At 39.9% G+C, this 20,520-nt stretch overlaps 1 protein-coding gene across 1 annotated transcript; it reads right to left on the reverse strand.

Annotated features, from left to right (window-relative positions):
• Positions 1–1,664: 1,664 nt before the first annotated feature.
• On the reverse strand, positions 1,665–16,023 carry LOC107181384 (chromosome unknown open reading frame, human C11orf97). Its single transcript, XM_015565980.1, has 4 exons — positions 15,959–16,023; positions 15,153–15,243; positions 5,496–5,621; positions 1,665–2,004 (listed from the first exon to the last, which is right to left on the reverse strand). Exons 1-4 carry the CDS (start codon positions 15,986–15,988, stop codon positions 2,000–2,002), a joined length of 252 nt encoding a protein of 83 aa, XP_015421466.1. The 5' UTR covers positions 15,989–16,023; the 3' UTR covers positions 1,665–1,999.
• Positions 16,024–20,520: the final 4,497 nt, after the last annotated feature.

The raw sequence follows: 20,520 nt of genomic DNA on the forward strand, positions 1-20,520 counted from the left end.
TCCTCTGTGGAGCTCCCAGTCCAAGCAGCCAGTCTGAGAATGAACGGGGCTTGGGAAGGGAGCTGGGATGGAGGTTGGGGAAGGGAGGGTGGAGCTTGATTATGGGGCAGTAGTCAAGTGGAAGAGAGGACGGAAACCCCTCAGCAAGTTTGTAAAGTCACAGTGGGAGCTCAAGTGCAAACAGGACATCGTTTCTAATGGGTGAATAATATTCTCCAACCGCTGCACTTTTTCTATGTCATCCTAACATACAAGCAAAAAGGTTGAGGGTAAGAAGTTTTACACGATTAAGATCTTTAGATTAGTAATGCTTTACCCCAACTCCAGGTCATTTTCTGGAGTTATATTTCTTGACTAACTTAAGATGTAATCTCTTCAATTTTAGCCACTGGCCCCAAACACTGTTATTGAAGTAGCCAGTGATGCGAGAGTTCCATAGACACGGTGGTGGCTGGAATTGGCTTACACATAGGATCTCTGCTAGTGTGTATTAGCTAAATGGAAATTTTTATATTAAATCTGGAGAAGTTTGGATCTTGACTCAAGAGCTTATTGACTGTGTCACAGTGTAAATATTTTTAAGTAGGGAAGGGACATAACCAGTCAACAATCTTTGTTTATCTGACTTGATTTATTACATCAGAACTGAGAAATAGAATTGAGAACTGTAAACTGGAGGAAGTTTTTAAAGGTGATCTTAGCCCAGAGAGGAAGGAGAATGAAGGTGTGTTATAACCAGAATACTGGGGGAGGAGAGGGGGACCTTTTTTATTGGAGGTGGTGGTGGTAATTAAATCACAACAGTTACATATAAAATGAAAAATCCAAAAAAACGCCAAATATAAAAAAATAGATAAATGCAAAATTTAGCACAAACATATAAAGATTTTAATATAATTATTTAGAGTTAAATTTTAATGAATGGGAAATTATACGATGTTATGTTAAAAGGGATAACAGCTCAGCTCTGGCTGGGTAGCTCAGCTGGTTAGAGTGTAGTCCCTATGCCGAGGTTGCAGCTTCAGTCCTGGTCAGGTCACATACAAGAGTCAACCAGTGAATGCATGGATGGGTGGAACAACAAATGCATGTTCTCTCTCTCTCTCTCTCCTCTCTCTCTCTCTCTCTCTCCCACATACACTTCCTTTCTTTCTCTAAAATTAATACATAAATAAAAATTTAAAAGGGATAATAAATATAAATAGTATACAATGTGATTTCAAACATGTAAACTAAAACATATTCATAGGAAAAAAAAGTTAAAATGTATCAACATGCTATCAATGGCTGTTTCCGGGAAGTGAATTACAGATTTTTTTCCTTTATTTTCCATTTCTTTTAAACTACATATATATTATTTTTGACAACTGGGGGTGGGATGGGGGAAGAGATTGATCTTTCCCCTTCTTTTAAGCTCTTTTTAACCCAGGAGTATTAGTAAAATATTTTTTTCTCTCTCCATAAACTTCTGGCTGCTTAATATTTAGTGGACAAATTCTAGAAAAATGAAGGACTCTACCAAGGCTAGCACTACAACGACTGTTTCTGAGCCAGAGACTTTTCATCTGTGTTATTCATTCACTTACCTGTGAATGGATGCTTTGTTTTGTTTTGTTTTGTTTTGTTTTAATGGATGGACATAATGATACCCTAATGAAAGATTCAGGTTTATGTTTACTTGAAGTAAAGACAATAAATATGCCTTTGTTTTATCATGCTTTACATATTTAATAAAATAATCTGAATTAGAAGTCCAATGTATCCCAACTGTGACAACTAAAAATAAGTTTATTTTTTCATTGTTTTCAGGTGCTTAGTAAGCTTTACCAATAGTCTGTGAGAACTTTGGCTTAATTTACAGATAGGAATTAATACCAATAATAAAATTTATAGACACTTTTTTACACATCTTAAACTGTGAAACAAGTTTGGGGTTTCTTCTCTGTCTTTCAGACATTAGGAGAAAGAGGTTTCTTCTCAATGGAAAAATGTATTCTTCTTATCCTAAAGTAAAGAAAAATGTGAATAAGTAAGTAAATTTTCACTCTGGGGAAACGCCCTTTAATCCCAACCCCACTTTAATCTAAATTGGATTTGTTCCCAAATGTACTTCATTTCGTAGAGCAGAATGTAAAAGCCACAACCACATGATCCAAGTAACCAAGAAACCACTCCTCCTCCCATGGGGGCTCGTTAGAAGCACAGAATGTCAGACCTACTGGCCAGACCTACTGCCTCAGAATCTGAATTCTAATAAGAGACCCATGTGATCTGTAGGCACATTGAAGCTTGAGAAGCACTGGGCTAGACAACTTCTTGTTGTTTTCACACGCCACAGACTGAGAAGGCAATTGATCAAAGAAAATAAATGAAACTTGTGAGGATGATGAAAGTGAAACATCTGTTTGCAGTCTCTAACAGAAATGTGTTTTAGAGCTGCAAATGGATGATTGTAATTTTAAATTTAAATTTTAAATAATGTGCATAAAATATTGGAAAAGTCATAACTGCAATGATTGTGTTGTTCATGAGAAAGAGGAAAGAAGCCCAAGTGAATAATAATTTTTAAAAAAGATGACAAGTGAGGACTGATTGGACTATCTAAGTGAAGTACATTTAATAGGAGAAGTTCCTGGAAATATTGTAACCCCTGGAAAACCTCTCTTTGAGAGCATTAATTCAAAGGTGTTTGTAAGATATGTGAAACTTATCATGATTCACACACTAAAGTCAATAGGTTCCCTTGCTTTTCCCTCTGTTATCTGCATTCTGTTTAATTTAGCAGTCTCAAGTGGTGGAACACCCTATACTTTTGTGGAGGGGGAGATGTGAGTTAGCAGCAAGAACATTCTGAACATATAGTATGCATTCATCACATACATGCCGGTTCATCATTCATTGGTCATTCTTGTTACAAAACGTGATTGAGCACTTAGCCTGTCAGGCCCAGTGCTAAGTTCTAGACCAGTGATGGCGAACCTTTTGAGCTCGGCGTGTCAGCATTTTGAAAAACCCTAACTTAACTCTGGTGCTGTGTTACATATAGAAAGTTTTTGATACTTTCAACCATAGTAAAACAAAGACTTATATTTTTGATATTTATTTTATATATTTAAATGCCATTTAACAAAGAAAAATCAACGAAAGAAATGAGTTCTCGTGTCACCTCTGATACACAGGTCATAGGTTTGCCATCACTGTTCTAGATACACAATGGTGAGTCAAAGAGACACAGTTCCTGCCTTCATGAGCTTCTGATAGTGTGTGAATTACTACTGATCAAATTTTGAGTTACCTGTAGATTTTGTTCATCCATGTTATTTCTGTGCCTTGTACCTCTCTACCTTTTTTCATTAATAATGAGAAATGTTCAATTCTTAGTTATTGGTCTGATTCATATTGACCAATCAGTTATAATTTGTATACAGATAGTGGCAGTTTTTATGGCAAAATGTGGCTGGCAGCTTACTGATGTGAAGCAAAGATAGATAACTGTAACAGTTACATATGGTAACATGATCACTATAAGGGCTTGACATGGGCTGGAGATAGAGGGCTGAGGCCTGTTCGGAAGGCAGTCTGGGTGAGTAACAATGAGCAGGAGTCATGAACAACTCTCCTACATTGTATGGATGGAAGTAATGCAATTATGGTCAAAATGAAACATATTTTTAAATCATATGTCCTCAATTGAGGAATTGGGTAAATCTATTTTATGTCTTCAAATGAAGGTAATTTTGTTTTTTCAAACCAGTCTTGTAACACGGCATTTAGAAAATTATTCACCTTGAAAATAAATTGCTTTACAAGTTTGCTTGGAATGATGAATTTACCCACTGTAAGCGGACCTGACAACTTGGGTGGAAAGTTGAAATCAACAGCCCTCAATGGGCACGTGGCCCAGACTTGGGTTGAATCAACCATTGCTTCATGACACAGATATCTTTGTAGATTCTGAGTGTAGTTGCCTCCCAACTTCTAATCCTGCAATCCCATAGCCCTGGCTTTGTGCCTGTTTAATCACCACGACTCGTTCCACCCTTGTTTTCCAGCGACTGGAGTCTCTGCCACGATGGCCCAGTGATTCAGAGTATAGTCTCAGAAGTTGGGTGGACACAAAGTTTGTAGTTCTGTCCTCGCTACCTCCTAGACATGGGATCTTGGGTAAGGCAATGTCTCTATGCCTCAGTTCTCACGTGGAAAATGGAGATTAAACATCTCATCTCATGGGATCATGTGGATTACGGAACTACATAAGACACTGCCATGCCTGGCACATGGTAAATGGTGGCTATTACTACTTATTAAACCCAGGTCTCCATACTGGTTCCTTTTGCTACTTGAATATCCTATAGCAACAAGGGTTACTGTTTATTTGATTGTATTTCCTTGTGTCTTAGTTTCTTAGTGGCAATATTTTCTTTCTACTGATTTCGTATTCCAGAGGCTGTCTCCCTGGGGATCCTTCTCCTTTGTCCCACTTTTGCTGACCTCTCACTGTACTCCAGGTTCAACAGACACCCAGGCTTGGTCACTGTTTGTCTCAAAGAGGCAGTCATGCCTAGTGGTTAAAAGCCACAAAGACTAGCTGCCTGGGTTTGAATCTCAGCACTTCCACTTACCAGCTGAGTGACTCTAATAAATTATTCAACCTTTCTGTGCCTCAATTTCTCATCTGTGAAATGAATTGTACCTGTGTCATGTGATTGTTGTAAAGATGAGAAAGATTAATATATGTGAAGAATCTAGAATCGTAAGTGCTACACAGCATGTGCTATTATGAATCTCACTTGAGTAACCCCGAGCTTGGCACTTACCCCCTTCTCTCTTCTCACTCTGGGGTAACCTCCTAATTGTAGAGATATTTTTTAGGATTGATATACTCAGCTTCATGTCCCTAGACTATCTGGACACTGCTTGTGCTTCCATGTCAAGACCCCTGCCCTCTCCACATCCTGCCACAAATGATCCTGGCAGACATTGGCTGTGACAGTGAAAAATGAGGAATATTTTGTTCCAAACGTTATGTCTGTGAGGAACAGTGCACTGCACCCAGACTGGTGGCCTCCTACGTAAAATAGGGTGAAACCAAGGGAGCCCAACAAACCGGTTGCTTTATTCTCCCTTACTTTCCTCACCCCCCTCTCCCCATTTCCACTGGTAAACAAAGGTCATCCATCTGGAAGCAAGATTCCTCCCCACTGAGGCTGACTGCGCGCTACAGTCTCTTACGTGGCTAATACAAAGCAAAGGAAAGAGAAGTGCAACTCAGAGCATAAACGTCCGTTGCATACATGGGGTCAGTTGTTAGCTGCACTGTTACTGTTTAAATTCCACAAAGAGGCAATGTGGCTAACCGAAAAGTAACCGGAGAGAAGCAAGGCAAAAGAAGATTGAATTTTGATTGAGAACTCTGACTAAAACATACTCCACAGGTGTGTAACCTGTTCTGTACCTTTAGGGCCTTGGAGGAAGTCGGGGTATTGGGGTCTTACTTCTCAGCCCTCCGTGCCTGGAATAGTACTTGGCTTGTGGCAGTAACGTGTTTCTGCTGGGCAGTCCTGGCTTCAAGCCTCCCACGGGGAAATTCCTTTTAATGCTCCAAATCCCTTCCAGGGCCACTGTTAATATTTTCAAAAGCAAGATGATTATTAGCTTATTCTCTTTTTAGCACAAAGTATTTTAAAAATATTTCTGTGGTAATTATTTTTGTCAGTCATTTGGGTGACAGTTTATATGGTTTGATTAATCAGACCAAAGGTCTTTATTATTTGTTTAATCTTTTATTCCAGTTCATTCATTTCATTATTCCTTATGCAGTTAAACCGCTACAGTGCTTAATTAGATCATTTAATTTGGTCCTTAAGAAGTAGATGAAAACCCAAGATGGAAATGTAAGTAATGAAATGCAGAAAGATCAAGAATATATAATAGTTAAGATATAGGTTTCATTCAGTCAACTTCGACTGATTCTGATTTTTTTAATTAAATCTTCATTGTTGAAAGTATTACGTGTGTCCCCTTTTTTCCTCCATTGACTCCTTCTAGCCAGCCCGTCCCTGGCCTTAGGCATTCACCATTGTCTCTGTTCAAGGGTTATCTATATATGCATACAAGTTCTTTGGTTGATCACTTTCCACCCTCCCCTGCCTTCCCTCTGAGATTCTACAGTCTGTTTTATGCTTCTAGGTCTCTGGATCTATTTTATTCATCAGTTTGTGTTGTTCATTAGATTCAACGTATGAGTGAGGTCGTGATATTTGTCTTTCTCTGATGGGCTTATTTTGCTTTGCATAATGCTCTCCATGACCCTCCATGCTGTGTCAAAGGGTAAAAGATCCTTCTTTTTTTCTTAGAAGTGCAAATATTTCTAAAAATAATATAACCCAAAGTGACCACATTAATTCATCCAGTAGGTTCAATAATCTTCTAAAAGCCATAAACTAGATGCTGTTTAATCTCCCCTTTAAAGAAACATAAACTCATTCGAAAACACTATAGCAAAATATTTGGAATGTGCTGTCTACACATTGGCAGATTATAGGCTTAAATCCTGATACCATTCAATAAGTATTGGTTTAGTAATGATTTGCACTGGGCTTTCCTCCCTATCCTAAAGACAACTAGTCCGTTTTCAGAGCCAGTCAACACAAATTTGGTGAAAACCTACTGTGTAGAAACCTGTGACCCAAGTCGAGTAAGGTCGTGAATTCAGGTTAGCGCCCAAGTTGTTTTTCCCATTTTGGAAGCTGCAAATTTCAATGGCAAACATTTTCTACAGATCCCATGATGCCCACGGGCATCCACGCTGACATCTGATCCCTCGCTAAAGGATTTCATACTGTATAATAATTAGGGGCACAGCCTTAGAGTTGGTAGGAGATCTGGGTTTTAGTCTCTGCTCCACCACCTACCAGTTGTATGACTTTGGGCAAGTTATTTAACCCAGTATGTCCCAGTCTCCTCGTCTATGAAATGGGGATGATAATAACTACCTTAAAGGCTTATTATAGGCCTGGGATAAAATGGAGAAAAAGTGCTCTACACTTAATAAATAGAAGCTATTCTTTGGAAAGGGGAAACAATTTTCCGGTCCAAGTATGGACTTGGATTCCATTTCTAGGAGCATCATGACTGAGCTAATTCTCTGAGCTGAATGTCAACGCTTGCTTCTCCTTCCCTCCCCTGAATAGAGCAGCTGAAGCTATCTGTCAAGATTAGTTTCTTCCTTCTTCTTCTTCAAAGACCTTCAAGGAAAACTCCACAATCTCCTTCTGTCAAGACTTACAAGGTTTAAGTTGTTTCTTGTATCTAACCTAAATCTTCCCCCAGCATTCAAACCAGGTTCCTCTTCTTCCATCAAATCTAGAGATAGGAAAGGGCTGCTCACCAGCCTCTGGATAGTAGACTCTCAGATCTAGGAGTCCCCAAATGACGATTAAATACCCCCTGGGCAAGGCACCCCGTAAGAGACCAAGGAAGAAGGTTTAGATTTGTTTTGCACTGTGGGAATGTCAGGTAAATGGAATACAGTTTAAAATCAGTTGGTAGAACTATGTAATAAAACCATGGCCAATTAGAGAGAAGACCGGCACTCGTCTGATTTAGTTGTGGTCTTTTGGATGCGATCACAGGCATAGCTGGACGTTTACAAGTAAATAGGAAAAATACCTGAAATGCAGATGTTCAGAAATGCATGGGAAAAAAAACCACCCTAGAAGGATAATATGTGCATAAGCATGTACTATACTCAAGGGTAGAGGCTGCTGGAAAAAAATAGCATTACTTTGATGTGATGTTTGGATGAAGAAGTTACGAATGATGATATGTTCCCCTGGAGAAAGATGATATATTCACCTGGAAAGAAGCGCGGATACCCTGGGAAGCAGCTGCCTCTTTAAAGAGAAATGCTCCCTCCCTCCAGGTCACGGTCATGGCCACGTGCATGCCAGGAGGAAGGAAGGAACACAAAGGGGGGGCAGCGCCAGAGACCTGTGTTGGCAGCTGGACCCGAAAAGGAAAAGGGCAGCAGGCACAAGAGAGAAGCTCTGCGAGAGGAATTAAATTCTTTCTCGAAACTCAGAATCTTCCAGACATTCTTCTTTCTCCTCCTCTCATGCCTCCAGCCCTTTCTAGTCAGAGACCTTTTGAGGTATGTGGTTTTTTTTAATCCCCACCCGAGGATATGTTTATTGATGAGAGAGAAAGAGAGAGAGAGAGAGACAGACAGACAGACAGACATCAATGTGAAAGAAACATCGGTTGCCTCCCCTACTTGCCCTGACCTGAGATTGAACCTGCAACCCAGTTGTGTGCCTTGACCGGAATGAGCCTGCAACCTTTCGTTGTATGGAATGACACGAGTCAATCAACCGAGCCACACAGCTGGGGCTTAGGTGTGTTTTTTTATTCTGAATTTTAAAGTTACTAAACCATGCCTTTATGCTGGAAAGTGCAGCCAGTGGGGCCTGGCCTGGTCTCTCAGGGAAGGAAAGCTCACCCTTTAAAAATATTTGTGTTCCCTTCAGCTATCTCTGGACTGTGCACAATGAACATCAGAGCCTGAAAAGCCAGTTTAGAGCCATACCATCTATGCCTCCTTTGTGTAAACACGGTCGGATCTGATCAGAGGAAGAAAAATGTAAGTGATTTAAGTTTATGTTTATTGGCTTCCAGGCTCTGTAATTATCTTGACATGCCCTTAGCGTGGAGTGAATTCCTTGCATATTGTAGGTAAGCGAAACATTTTTGTTGAATGAATTAACAAATAACAAACGTTTCCACTCTCACTGAGCAACATTTTACATTTTCTAGTTGGTACTAAACTTAATAAATAAACCAGACTCTAAATTAAGTTTCTGTGCATTAACACACACAGAGACACAGATGAATGGATTTGGTGGGACACTATTGAAAGTCACTGGGAAAGGAAATACGGAAGAGGAAACTAGGAAGCTTCATTAATCAAATTTATCATGCCGAAACCGGTTTGGCTCAGTGGAGAGAGCATCGGCCTGCGGACCGAAGGGTCCCGGGTTCGATTCCGGTCAAGGGCGTGTGCCTGGGTTGCGGGCACATCCCCAGTGGGAGATGTGCAGGAGGTGGCTGATCGATGTTTCTCTCTCATCGATGTTTCTAACTGTCTATCTCTCTCCCTTCCTCTCTGTAAAAAATCAATAAAATATATTAAAAAAAATTTATCATGACTACTTACTAAAGTTCTGCAGGTCTTAGCCAGAAAAATACAAAAGGCTTTGCAATGTGAAAACATGAAATTAGAATATTAGTTTTATTTCTGCAAAGTCCTCTGTAGAATCTCTTAGAAACACAGAAATCATTTTAAGATAAATCATTCCATAATGCATGCCTGCCAAACGTACCTCTTCTTTTTAAAAAGTTGTAAGGAGGGGGAAATCTTCAGGGAATCACTGAAAATATGTGAATGATGATGTCTGTTAAATTCTCATATATCCAGAAAGTTCCATAAGTTGCCCCAAATTCCATTTTCACCTGACAGGAGATCTGATCAGAAAATTGCATTTCTTTTCTTTTTTTTCCAGAATGCTGAGAACCTTTCTGTAGGTTCTGGCTCTGTTCTCACCTGTCAGGAATGTGTGTGATGAAGCCTCTGCTCTGAATCTAAACTGGGGCTAAAACTGGGGAAATGTGCCAACTTTTGTTTTGGTGTTGGTTTTGTTGTGTGTGTGTGTGTGTGTGTGTGTGTCTGTGTATGTGTGTGTGTGTGTGAACTGAATAGACTACTATTCGCTAACATAGTCCTGTTTTTTAAAGAGGGACAGTATAAATCAATGGTTAAGAGTCTGCATTCAAATATCAGCTATTTCAGTATGTGACAATGGGCAAGTCACTGAACCTCCCTGAACCTTGCATTCCAGATCTGCAAAATGGGAATAAGAAGAGCACAGGGTTAAGAGAGATAATTTGTGAACACTGCCATGTCCAGAAGACACACTGTGAATGATAGTCATTATGATAATAATTAGTATTCCCATCATTACTATCATCATTATAGATAGATAGATAGATAGATAGATAGATAGATAGATAGATAGACACCCTTCATCTACCTCACCCCTCACCACAGCATCCAATGCTTCTTACTGAGCCCATATGTCTCTGCTTCAGGAGCCTGGGAAAAAATCAAAAGCCCAGAGAAGAGAGGATTTAGAGGCCTGGAAGCCCATTTTTTCTGTGGCCACTGATGCCATTCCCTAAACCCAAGTATGGGGACACAGCAACCACCACCTGGGACATCTTGGCCACTGCACCGTCTTCGCAGCTCTTGTTAACTGATGTTACAACACAGACACAAGCACAAGATGGGACAGCGTGTGCAGCTAAGGGCCCCAGGAGACTGCACAGTTCTTTATTCCGAGTCCCCTGTTCCTACCCAAACAACAGCACCCCAAAAGAAACGTGTTGCTCACTCTGTTAGATGTCCGTACACCAACTTCTGGATCTCCTGATTTTTTTTTTATTGATTTTTTTTTACCAATTTCACTCAACCCAAGGAGAGAAAACTTTTGATCATTTACCAACCAAAGAAAAAGAGAAAAAGCACATAAATAATTTAAATCTAATGCTTCTGGATACTTACCATTATTAACTCAGTCACAATTAAACGTGATATAATGTGAGGTGCTTAACTTTGGGACAAACCCCCCTCTTAACAGATGGCATCATCTCTGCAGTAGGTTTACCTCCATGCACTTTCTTATGTGCCCATGGTAGGTGCTTTATCACTGATTGAGGGGAAGCCCAGTCTGGACACTGTTTGGAATCTCACCTTCAGCAACCGTATCATTGTGAGAGTCTGTGAAATTGATTGTTTAAAAATTCAAATGAACCAACTAATGTATACACAGCTCCACAAACATGCTCGGATACATGTATATACCTTGGAGTCCCTAGAATTGAGATAGACTGGGGTATACCTAAGAAATAGTACATATTGCTTCTCTATCTGAGAGAACTTCTGAGAGAGAGCGAAACCAGGCAGGTAATATAAGGAAGTAAAGTCAGGGGTAAAATCTAACTGGCTCTTCCAGTCTTATTTTCTTTCTACTTTTACTGGAAGCATGAATGCCAGAGAAATACTTTTTCCCCATTTCTGCCACAAGAAGAGGAAGTCTGCAGTGAATGTGTAAACATTAAATAGCATGTGAAATACCCTACTTGACTGCGGAACTGGGTGAGCAACGTTTAACAGTTGAGTGGAGAAGCCAGCAGGGACAGTGTGACTGTGAATGTCGACTCTGTTGTCACATCTTTCTTTCTCTTCACCCAAGATAATCTAGAAATCTAGATTATTTAAAATGTTGACAACTCATTCATATATTTAAAAAACACAATGCAGAACAAATAAATATGTCCATATGTTTACAAGAGGGAGCTAGCGTATGAGCCAACAGTTTGGATCCTGAGCCAAGCTAAGATAGCCCTGATAGCCTAATGAGATGCGGGATACGGTGATCTGGAGTGGGATGGAGGAGGGCTCTCCGGTTCTAGACTTGGATAACAGGCCATGGCATTCACTGGGATGGGTGACACATGGGAAGGAGCAATGGGAAAGGTATGAGTTTAATTTTGGACGCAGACCCTAGGTACTTATGGGACATCTGGGAAGAGAGATTTAGCCTGGAGACAAAGATTTCAGAAGCATAGCAGTGATATAGTAGAGGAAACTACAGGAATAGCTGAGCTGATTCGGGGAGAACTCATGAAACTGGCAAACATCCACATTTGAAAATGGGGGTGATTTAAAATTATTCATAAAGGAGGATTAGAAGGACTATCCAGAGAAGAAAAGAATGAGGTCATTTTAGTATCAAGGAATTTGAGGAAGGAAGAAGGGTTAAGGAGAGAGCCATCAACTATGTCAAATGTTGCAGAAATCCCAAGCCACTAGATTTAGCAATAATATGTCACAGGAGGCACTCCAGTGAATAGAAAGTCAATGGTGCCCTGGCCTGGTGCTCAGTTGGTTAGAGCGTCGAGACCCATCCTCGCTACCTACTGGCTTTGACCATGGGTTACTCATGTCTTCCTTTTAAAAATATTTTTTTTATTGATTTCAGAGAGGAAGGGGGAGAGAAAGAGAAAGAGAAACATCAATGATGAGAGAGGAGTGAAAGATCTATTGGTTGCCTCCTACATGCACCTAGACTGGGGATTGAAGATCAACCTGGGTATGTGCCCTGATGAGAAGTAATACAGAAATCAACCAATTAATGTATAAATGAGTGGAACAACAAATCTCTCTCTCAATCTCTCTCTCTCCCTTGCCCTCTCTCCCTCTAAAATCAATCAATCAATCAATCAGTCAATCAAACAAACAATCAAGAAAGTCAACTGCATTTGGGGTCAGACCTGAATTTGGAATTCAGTTTTGCCATTTACTTAATGCATAACCTTGGACAGTAAAAAAAACCTCTCAAAATATTGGTTTACTCATCTATAAAAATGGGTAACACTACTAATATATCTCAAAAAAGCCATAACAGCTATAGCACATGGCTTTGTGAGAATCTGTGGTAAGTAAAATAGAGACTCTGTCCTCAGGTGGCTTATGTTCTAGTGGGAGAGTCAATAATGGAGTACACAAATTAATATATAATTCAGGAAGTGATAGAAAAAAGCAGAAAGAAGAAAGTAATATAAAGGCTCCCGCAGTGGTTCTCAACCTTCCTAATGCCGCGACCCTTTAATACATTTCCTCATGTTGTGGTGACCCCCAATTTCATTGTTACAAATTGAACATAATTAAAGCATAGTGATTAATCACAAAAACAATATGTAATTATATATGTGTTTTCCGATGGTCTTAGGCGTCCCCTGTGAAAGGGTCATGACCCACAGGTTGAGAACCACTGGCTTAGAGAGTAACTTGGGAGGGTGGGTAGTTTCTATTTTAACTTGGTAGAGAGGTTACCTCCAAGTGAATGACATTTGAAGTGAAATTTGAATGAAGAGAGAGAAAGACATTTGATGATCTAACTGAAGTGTAAAAGTATGTGTGTGTGATGGGGTTGGGGGGAGGGGGAGAGAGTAGGTTTGGCCTGCTCCAATATATCAAGAAAGCCTGTGTGGCTAAAGTGGATTAGGAAAGTATAGGAGATGAGTTCAGAGAGGTGAGTTGGCCATACAAAGAGATTAAAACGTAAACAAAGACTAATATGGAGCCATTGGAGGGTGTTGAGCTTGGAGGTGATGTGCGAAGATTTACATGTAAGAGGTCCCTCTGATTTCTGTGCAGAGAATAAATGACAGTAGAAGCTGTTACAGGATTTTACTGTTGAGCCTGCAAGAGATGATGGGGGCTTGGGCAAGGCCGCAGTTGGGGAAATTTGGGCTATATTTCAAATGTAGATTCAACAGGATCAGTTGATAGACGGGATGTGAAGTTTGAGGATTTGACTTCTAGGTCTTTGGCATAATCCACTGAGTGAATGGTGGTACAGTTTCTTGAGAAGGTTGGACCTGCTGAAGAGTGGGATTTCAAAAGATGGAGTAAGAACATGAGTTCTGTCCGGGCCTGTTAGGTTTGAAGAACTATTAGATATCCAAGTGGAAAGTTAATTAGACGTTTGGGATTTTAGGGGAAAGCAGAAGCTAGAGAGATCAATCTTGGAGTACAATATGATTAGATATGACCACCCAGGGAGTCAGTGTTAATAGAGAATAGGGCCTGTGATTGAATTCTCCAAAGTTTAGAGCAAAAATTCTCCAAAGTGGTATGAACGAAACCAGGAGATTGGAGCACGGTGACCTGGAGGCTACTTGAGAACGTGTTTTAAGAGGAAAGGAGCAAACAATGTGTCAGATGCTACAGAAAAGGTGCGTGTGATGAGTTTGTGGATTGTATGTGATCTTCAAGATCATTGGATTTGATCTTCATGAGGAAAGCCTTTTGAAAACTGGAAGAGAACAGTTATCCTGGATTCATGGAAGTAAAAAGCTGATTGAAATGGGTGGGGGAACAAAGGATAAATAAAGAAGTGGAGACCATGGGTCAAGTGTACTAAACTCTCAACATCTATAAGAGCCGTCCAATCCCCAAAAGTGTTGTGCAGAATTCTGGGTGTGGGTATCAAGCTGCGTTTTCAGGAAGAGAAGCCATGACTTCACCATGTATTTAAAGAACTGTGTCCAGTGGCTGGCCCAGAGCTGCCAACACTCTGAGACTAAGCTTGTGGCCAAGGGCATGGGGCTTTCAGCCATTTAAAAAAAAGAAGAAGAAGAAAAAGAAAAAAAATAGCAGTTTGTTTTCCATAAGTAGAGTCCCTTTAAAACTTAACCTTAAAGAATTTATTTTCAGCTTTGAAAAATATTTCTAGGCTAAAATAGTTCCTCTCTGCCACCTCTAATGGATATTATTAAAATGTAGCCCAAGCATTCTCTATTTTATTTGAACATATTTGAAACAATTGCCTATAAAAATGAATTTTTATAAGCCAAATGATATTTCCTATTTACGTAGCCTGTCTTATAATCAAATATATACAGTAAGAATAATACAACATTTACCCAGCCGGCATAGCTCAGTGGTTGAGCTTTGACCTATGAACCAGATCATCACGGTTTGAATCCAGTTGGGCACATGCTTGGATTGAAGACTCGATCCCCCGTGGGGGGCATGCGGGAGGCAGCAGATCAATAATTCTCTCTCATCAATGATATTTCTATCTCTCTCTCCCTCTCCCTTCCTCTCTGAAATCAATAAAAATATATATTTAAAAAATTAATACAACATCCAAATAGTATATAAATCATAAATGTATAAGTGTATAAATGAAAGTAAACCCCAAATATAATAGTATAGACTTAAACAGTGTTTAACCACCAGGAAAATGGTATGTAGTCTGGGTTTCCGGGAAACAGGTTAGTGGTCATTCTCCATCCATTCACAGGAGTTCAAACTAGACTGTAACTCTCCTTCCAGATACCACATGAACAAAATTGCCCACTTTGTTGCTCTCTCATTCTGTAAGAATCAGTGACATGGGAGACCTGAAAAGATGTTTCTCTGGCTGGTTTTGAAAAAGAGAGCAAATATGTCAGGAGTCTGAAATTATGCACCTTGTGTCCTGCAGTGCCTGCTCTTAGGGATTTTTAGAGAATTCAGGCCTTACCTGCTGGGTGTTCAACAATCCTCAGGGTCATGTTTTCAATTCCTTTATTTCTCCCAGCAATGCTGGTTCCCAAGAGAGTTTCTATACAAAACTGATGATTTGAAGGGCATGAAGTATGCACCTAGTAATCACTGAGAAAGAACTGTGAAAATGAGGGGCTCCAGCAGTTTCAAAATTACATCTGTGAGGAATTCTGATTCTAGAGCATGTCTTTTCCCCCAATGAACCACCAGTGAAAGCTCTCATACCATATAACTCATACACTATCTGTATGTGCAATAAATCCTTGGATAAGTTGACTTATTTAAATGACTTAGATTCTTCTGGGTCAGTGATTTGCACAGCGGGGCTCCTTCGCCTGCAGCATCATCACCTGGGAATTTGATACAAATGCAAACTATTGAACCCCACACCAGACCTACTGAGCCAGTTTCCAGCAATCTGTTTTTGATGAAATCTAATGCTGGGACCACTGTTATTGGTCATACCTATGTTGATAAAGATCAAAGATGTTATTGTGTGTTTTCCAGGCAGTTGGGGAAAAATTCTGCTTGTCATTAAATAGAAATCACTTCAAAAAACCTGAGATAGCAATGTAGATACTGATATTTAATAATTTTTTCTTCTATAAACAATAGCTTATTTGGGTATAGGCAAATAATTATAAAATTAGCTCAATAATTTCCTCAAAGAACCATTTTTCTTTTGATAGTCATGATTTTGCAATAAATAATCACTCTGCAATCAAATAGGCAATTTCATATCCATTTCACAAATACTGTACACTCATTTGCCTATGAGATTACCTGCAGGTGTATTTTTAATGTGGCATTCATCTCTCTTAATATAGAGTTCTTCTTCCAGTACTTCCTTAATTCTCTTGTGTGGCTCACAATATAAAAATTTCTTCCCTGTAAAGACATTAACAAAGTTGGTTACATACTGTAAATTCTTCCCAACCTTCTAGCCATTACACTTATATGGGTAATTATTTTTTAAAAAAAGACATATCCTTTTATATCAATGCAGATGATAAATCCTGCAGACTCTGTTTTGGGAAGATCTCCTGGTTCTTTTGGGACTTCATACTGTTATATAATTCCTGAACTTTTGGGTAGTTTAAGATATCTCTTTTAGGTATTATGTGGAAATACATGGAGTTTTCTTCATTAGCTTCAAGAACACTTTCAGCCCTAACGGGTTTGGCTCATTGTCGGTCTGCAGACTGAAGGGTCCTGGGTTCAATTGGGGTCAAGGGCATATACCTCGGTTGCAGGTCCTCCCCGGCCAGGGGCCTGGACAGGGCACGTGCAGGAGGCAACTAATCGATGTTTCTCTGACATCAATATTTCTCTCTCTTCCCCCCCTCTCTTCTACTCTCTCTTCAAATTAATGGAAAAATATCCTTGGGTGATAATTAAAAAAAAAAAAAGAACGCTTTCATTAGTTCTATAAAATCCTATTAAAAACTTATTCTGTGCCAGGCATTTGGCTAGGGGCAAAGGACATAGCAACGAATAATTCAGATGTGAGCATGGAGTCTCCAATGCAGATATATAACAGAACAGCCTCAGCACTATTTAATCATCACTTTTAGAGACTGAACCTGAACTGTAGTAGTGAATCACTATGGACCTATGACTTTGTCCTGGCCTCCAACCTGGCCCTACAGGACATCACTGCAATGGTGGAGAACCGTGTTATTTGTTCTGAGTACCTTAGCTATATTTTTTCAGCTCTGTGCTATCTGACCCTGTCTGTCTCCCCAGTCTCTCCTGTTGGCCTTTCTCTCTTGTTCTCTGAGCAGTAACATGGCCCTCTTGACCATTCCCACATCTATTTTCTCTGCCTAAAGTGTGGTTCTCCTAGTATATTTGCACAGGGAACTTCCATTCAAATTTCAGGTGTAGCCTTAAATTTTTCTTTTTTTAAAAAAATATTTTTATTGACTTCAGAGAGGAAAGGACAGGGAGAGAGAGATAGAAACATCAATGATGAGAGAGATTCATTGATTGGCTACCTCCTGTACACCCCCTACTGGGGATTGAGCCTGCAACCCTGGCATATGCCCTGAACAGAAATTGAACTGTGACCTCCTGGTTCATAGGTCAATGTTCAACCACTGAGCCACACTGGCTAGGCAAATTGCAGTTCTTTAGGAAAACCTTCCCTGACTCCACAATCTCAAAATGCTCCTGGTTATTTTTCCTCATAGCATTCTCCTCTTTCTTTAATTTCATTTATCGCCATTTATATATGGTTTTATTTATTTTACATGCAATTACTTATATAACTAGTAACATATCTTCCTTACCAGACCATGAATAACCTAACCTAAAGGCAGGGATGTCTATTTAGTCACAGCTTGGCATAATAATAGTTGCTCGGCAAATGTGTGTTCAAATAGTATCAAGCATTGTTAAATCAGATAGAGCTCGCCCTGGCCGGTTTGTCTCAGTGGATAGAGCGTTGGCCTGGGGACTGAAGGGTCCTGGGCTTGATTCCGGTCAAGGGCACATGCCTGGGTTACGGGCTCATCCCCAGCGGGACGTGTGAGAGAATCAGCTGATAAGTGATGTTTCTATCTCTCGCTCCCTCTCCCTTCCTCTCTGAGAGCAATAAAAATATTTTTTTAAAAAAAAATTGGATAGAGCTCAAGACTATTCTATGTGCACGTCTGCCAATGCAGCCTTGTGAAAGTCAGGGGACCAGTAGTTCTAGTCTCAGTACTCAAAAGCTCAAAACAAAGAACCATGGAACACCTAAACAATAAAATAATTTAGCTATTTAATATTTGGCTTTAAACTCCCAAAGATATGGCAGATGCATCATCTTTTCCAAATTAACCAATAGAGAACACAAGTGAATAAATTTGGCTTATGTGCAGACTGGCCCAAATGGGGCAAGGGACCTACTGCTTCTGGCCGTGGCCCTGAGTCATGCCTGGTCATGAAGACCCCACACACCCTTAGACAAGGACAAGGTAGAGATACTTTCTGCATCTCATTCTTGTTTCCCCAAAGCTAGGAGTCACGGGAATGAGAGATGGGATCAGCAATACTCCAGTTTAACTTTGGTTTAAACTTTTTTGATTAAAATTTAGGCAGAAAAGCTTTTAAGAAATGTAGCTAAGAAGGGAGAAGAGCCTAAAACAGGTTAGTATAGAGGAAGAGACCACCTGCCTTAAGTTCAAGTCTCTTGACAATTTCAGCCCAGCTGCTAGAAGAATTTATAGAGGAAATCACTAAAGTTTTGAGGAGCTAGTATAAGCAAATATTCCCTGACCCCAAAAAGAAATGGGAGGGAAGGAAGGGAGGGAGGGAGGGAGGGAAAAATAAAAAACTAGCAGCAGTTTAATGTTGATTCTTTACCAACATTGTGAATGAATTGGTCAACAGATTGATTGTGAGTACAATGAGGAGCTGTGATTACTGTGTTAAGGGCTGCTGAAAACAATATTATTTCAGATAAAACTTTTGTTTTTTGTTAGGAGCCAATAACAATTGCTACAATTTATTGAATGCTACCATGCCCTAAGCATCTTACATATATTATATCTTTCTCACAATCACCCTATGGGTAGGTATAATTATTCCTAGTTTATAGGTGAAAAGGTAACTTCCAAAAGTCACAAAACTCATCAAAAAAATTAAGTCTTGCCCACCTGATTCTTCCAAACCCAAATTACTAACCAAGTTAGATTAGAGAGATGTGACCACAATGTATCTGCATTTCAGCCAGGCATTTGATAAAGTGCATTTGTAGGAAACAGAATGCCCATGTCATAGATGCTGATTGACAGGTCAGGGGCTTCTAGAGGCTCTTCTTGGAATTGTTGAGATCACCATCTAATTCGCTCACTTGAATGCAGAAAATGCCAGCAAACTAACCAAATGTGAGAATTGCACCAACTTGGTGAAGGGCAAACTCAGGACTCAAAGGGCTACTTCTATAACTGGAATGAAGTGCTAAAATCCATAGGGGGATAACGATACCAACTTGTATTTAGGAATTATGGATGCCATAGACTGCTTTTGTTAATGTATTAATAGTATAACGTGTCTGCCAAAACAGCTAAGGCAATTTTGGATCCACTTAAAAGGAGTGTCATGTTCAGATCAAAGGAGGATATAGTCCCACATACTATTCTAATCTGATCATACCTAGAATACTGGATTCAGTGATTCAGTAAACTGGAGAGCATCAGAACGGAAGAGGTCAACCATTATGGTGTGTGGGCTACAAATTATTTTAAAGGTAACATTGAAGTCCATGAAAGATTTGATAGGTGCTCAAATTAACCTTTATACAATTCAAGGATGAAATTATATCATTTTAATGGGAAAGGACTATATTCTATCTGTGTATATTTGAGAACATATCTGTGATTAGGGAGTGCAAGCTGTAGAGAGACTGCAGACCTTTCCAAAAAATAGACTGAAAACATTTGAAAATTGACAGAGTATTTTGTGTGGGTGTGAACGGCCTCTCTCTACTTAGGCTGAGGCCCTGAAAGGAGGTTCTCGGGGAGGCTGAGGAGGGAACTCTAAATGACTCTGTGAGCTTCCAGGAAGTTTAGACTCCTGCCTCAATTCATTACTCACTTCCCTGCAACTTGCCCAATGCCTGGCGTGAAGTAAGGACTCAGTATTTGTTGAGTTGATGAGTGAATGGTTAATTCTACCTTTTACACCTATAGCCACAGGAATAAAGAACCTTTAAATTCTAGCATCTTTAATGAGAAAAGTCCCAGATAAGAACTTTGTCAAAATAAGGAATTATTTAAATATACTAAATACTTCCATATACTGAATTAAGTTGCTCTAAGGCAGCGGTTCTCAACCTCTGGGTTGCGAACAATGAAAATACATCCTGCATATCAGATATTTACATTACGATGTATAACAGTAGCAAAATTACAGTTATGAAGTAGCAGCGAAAATAATTTTATGCTTGGGGGTCGCCACAACATGAGCAACTGTATTAAAGGGTCGCGGCATTAGGAAGGTTGAGAACCACTGAGTGAAGAGCGGGAAGGAGAAGGTGTAATGCAGCCTCCGAATCAGAGCCGCCCGCAGTCTTTCCTATGGAAGTGGGCCAGGAATAGCCCCCTAAAAACACGTCGGACGGAAACACTTTGCTGCATCTTATGACGGATGTGAAAATGTGTGCAGTCGTTCGTTTCCTTTTTATTTCTTTGGGTTAATTATAAAGCGTCTCTGCTTAGGGGGGATTTGGAGTCTTATTAAAAGAAAAAACGAATGCATGGAAAATAGGACCGTCTGTGTCTTGTAAGGGGCCGTCTAGCTAGTGTGTCCTCCTCGGGGTCTCATTTACGCGTCGTTAATGCTGAATCTGGGGCTTGGGT

This window comes from Myotis davidii, unplaced genomic scaffold (assembly GCF_000327345.1).
Source record: "Myotis davidii unplaced genomic scaffold, ASM32734v1 scaffold641, whole genome shotgun sequence".
In the NCBI taxonomy this organism is placed as follows: domain Eukaryota; kingdom Metazoa; phylum Chordata; class Mammalia; order Chiroptera; family Vespertilionidae; genus Myotis; species Myotis davidii.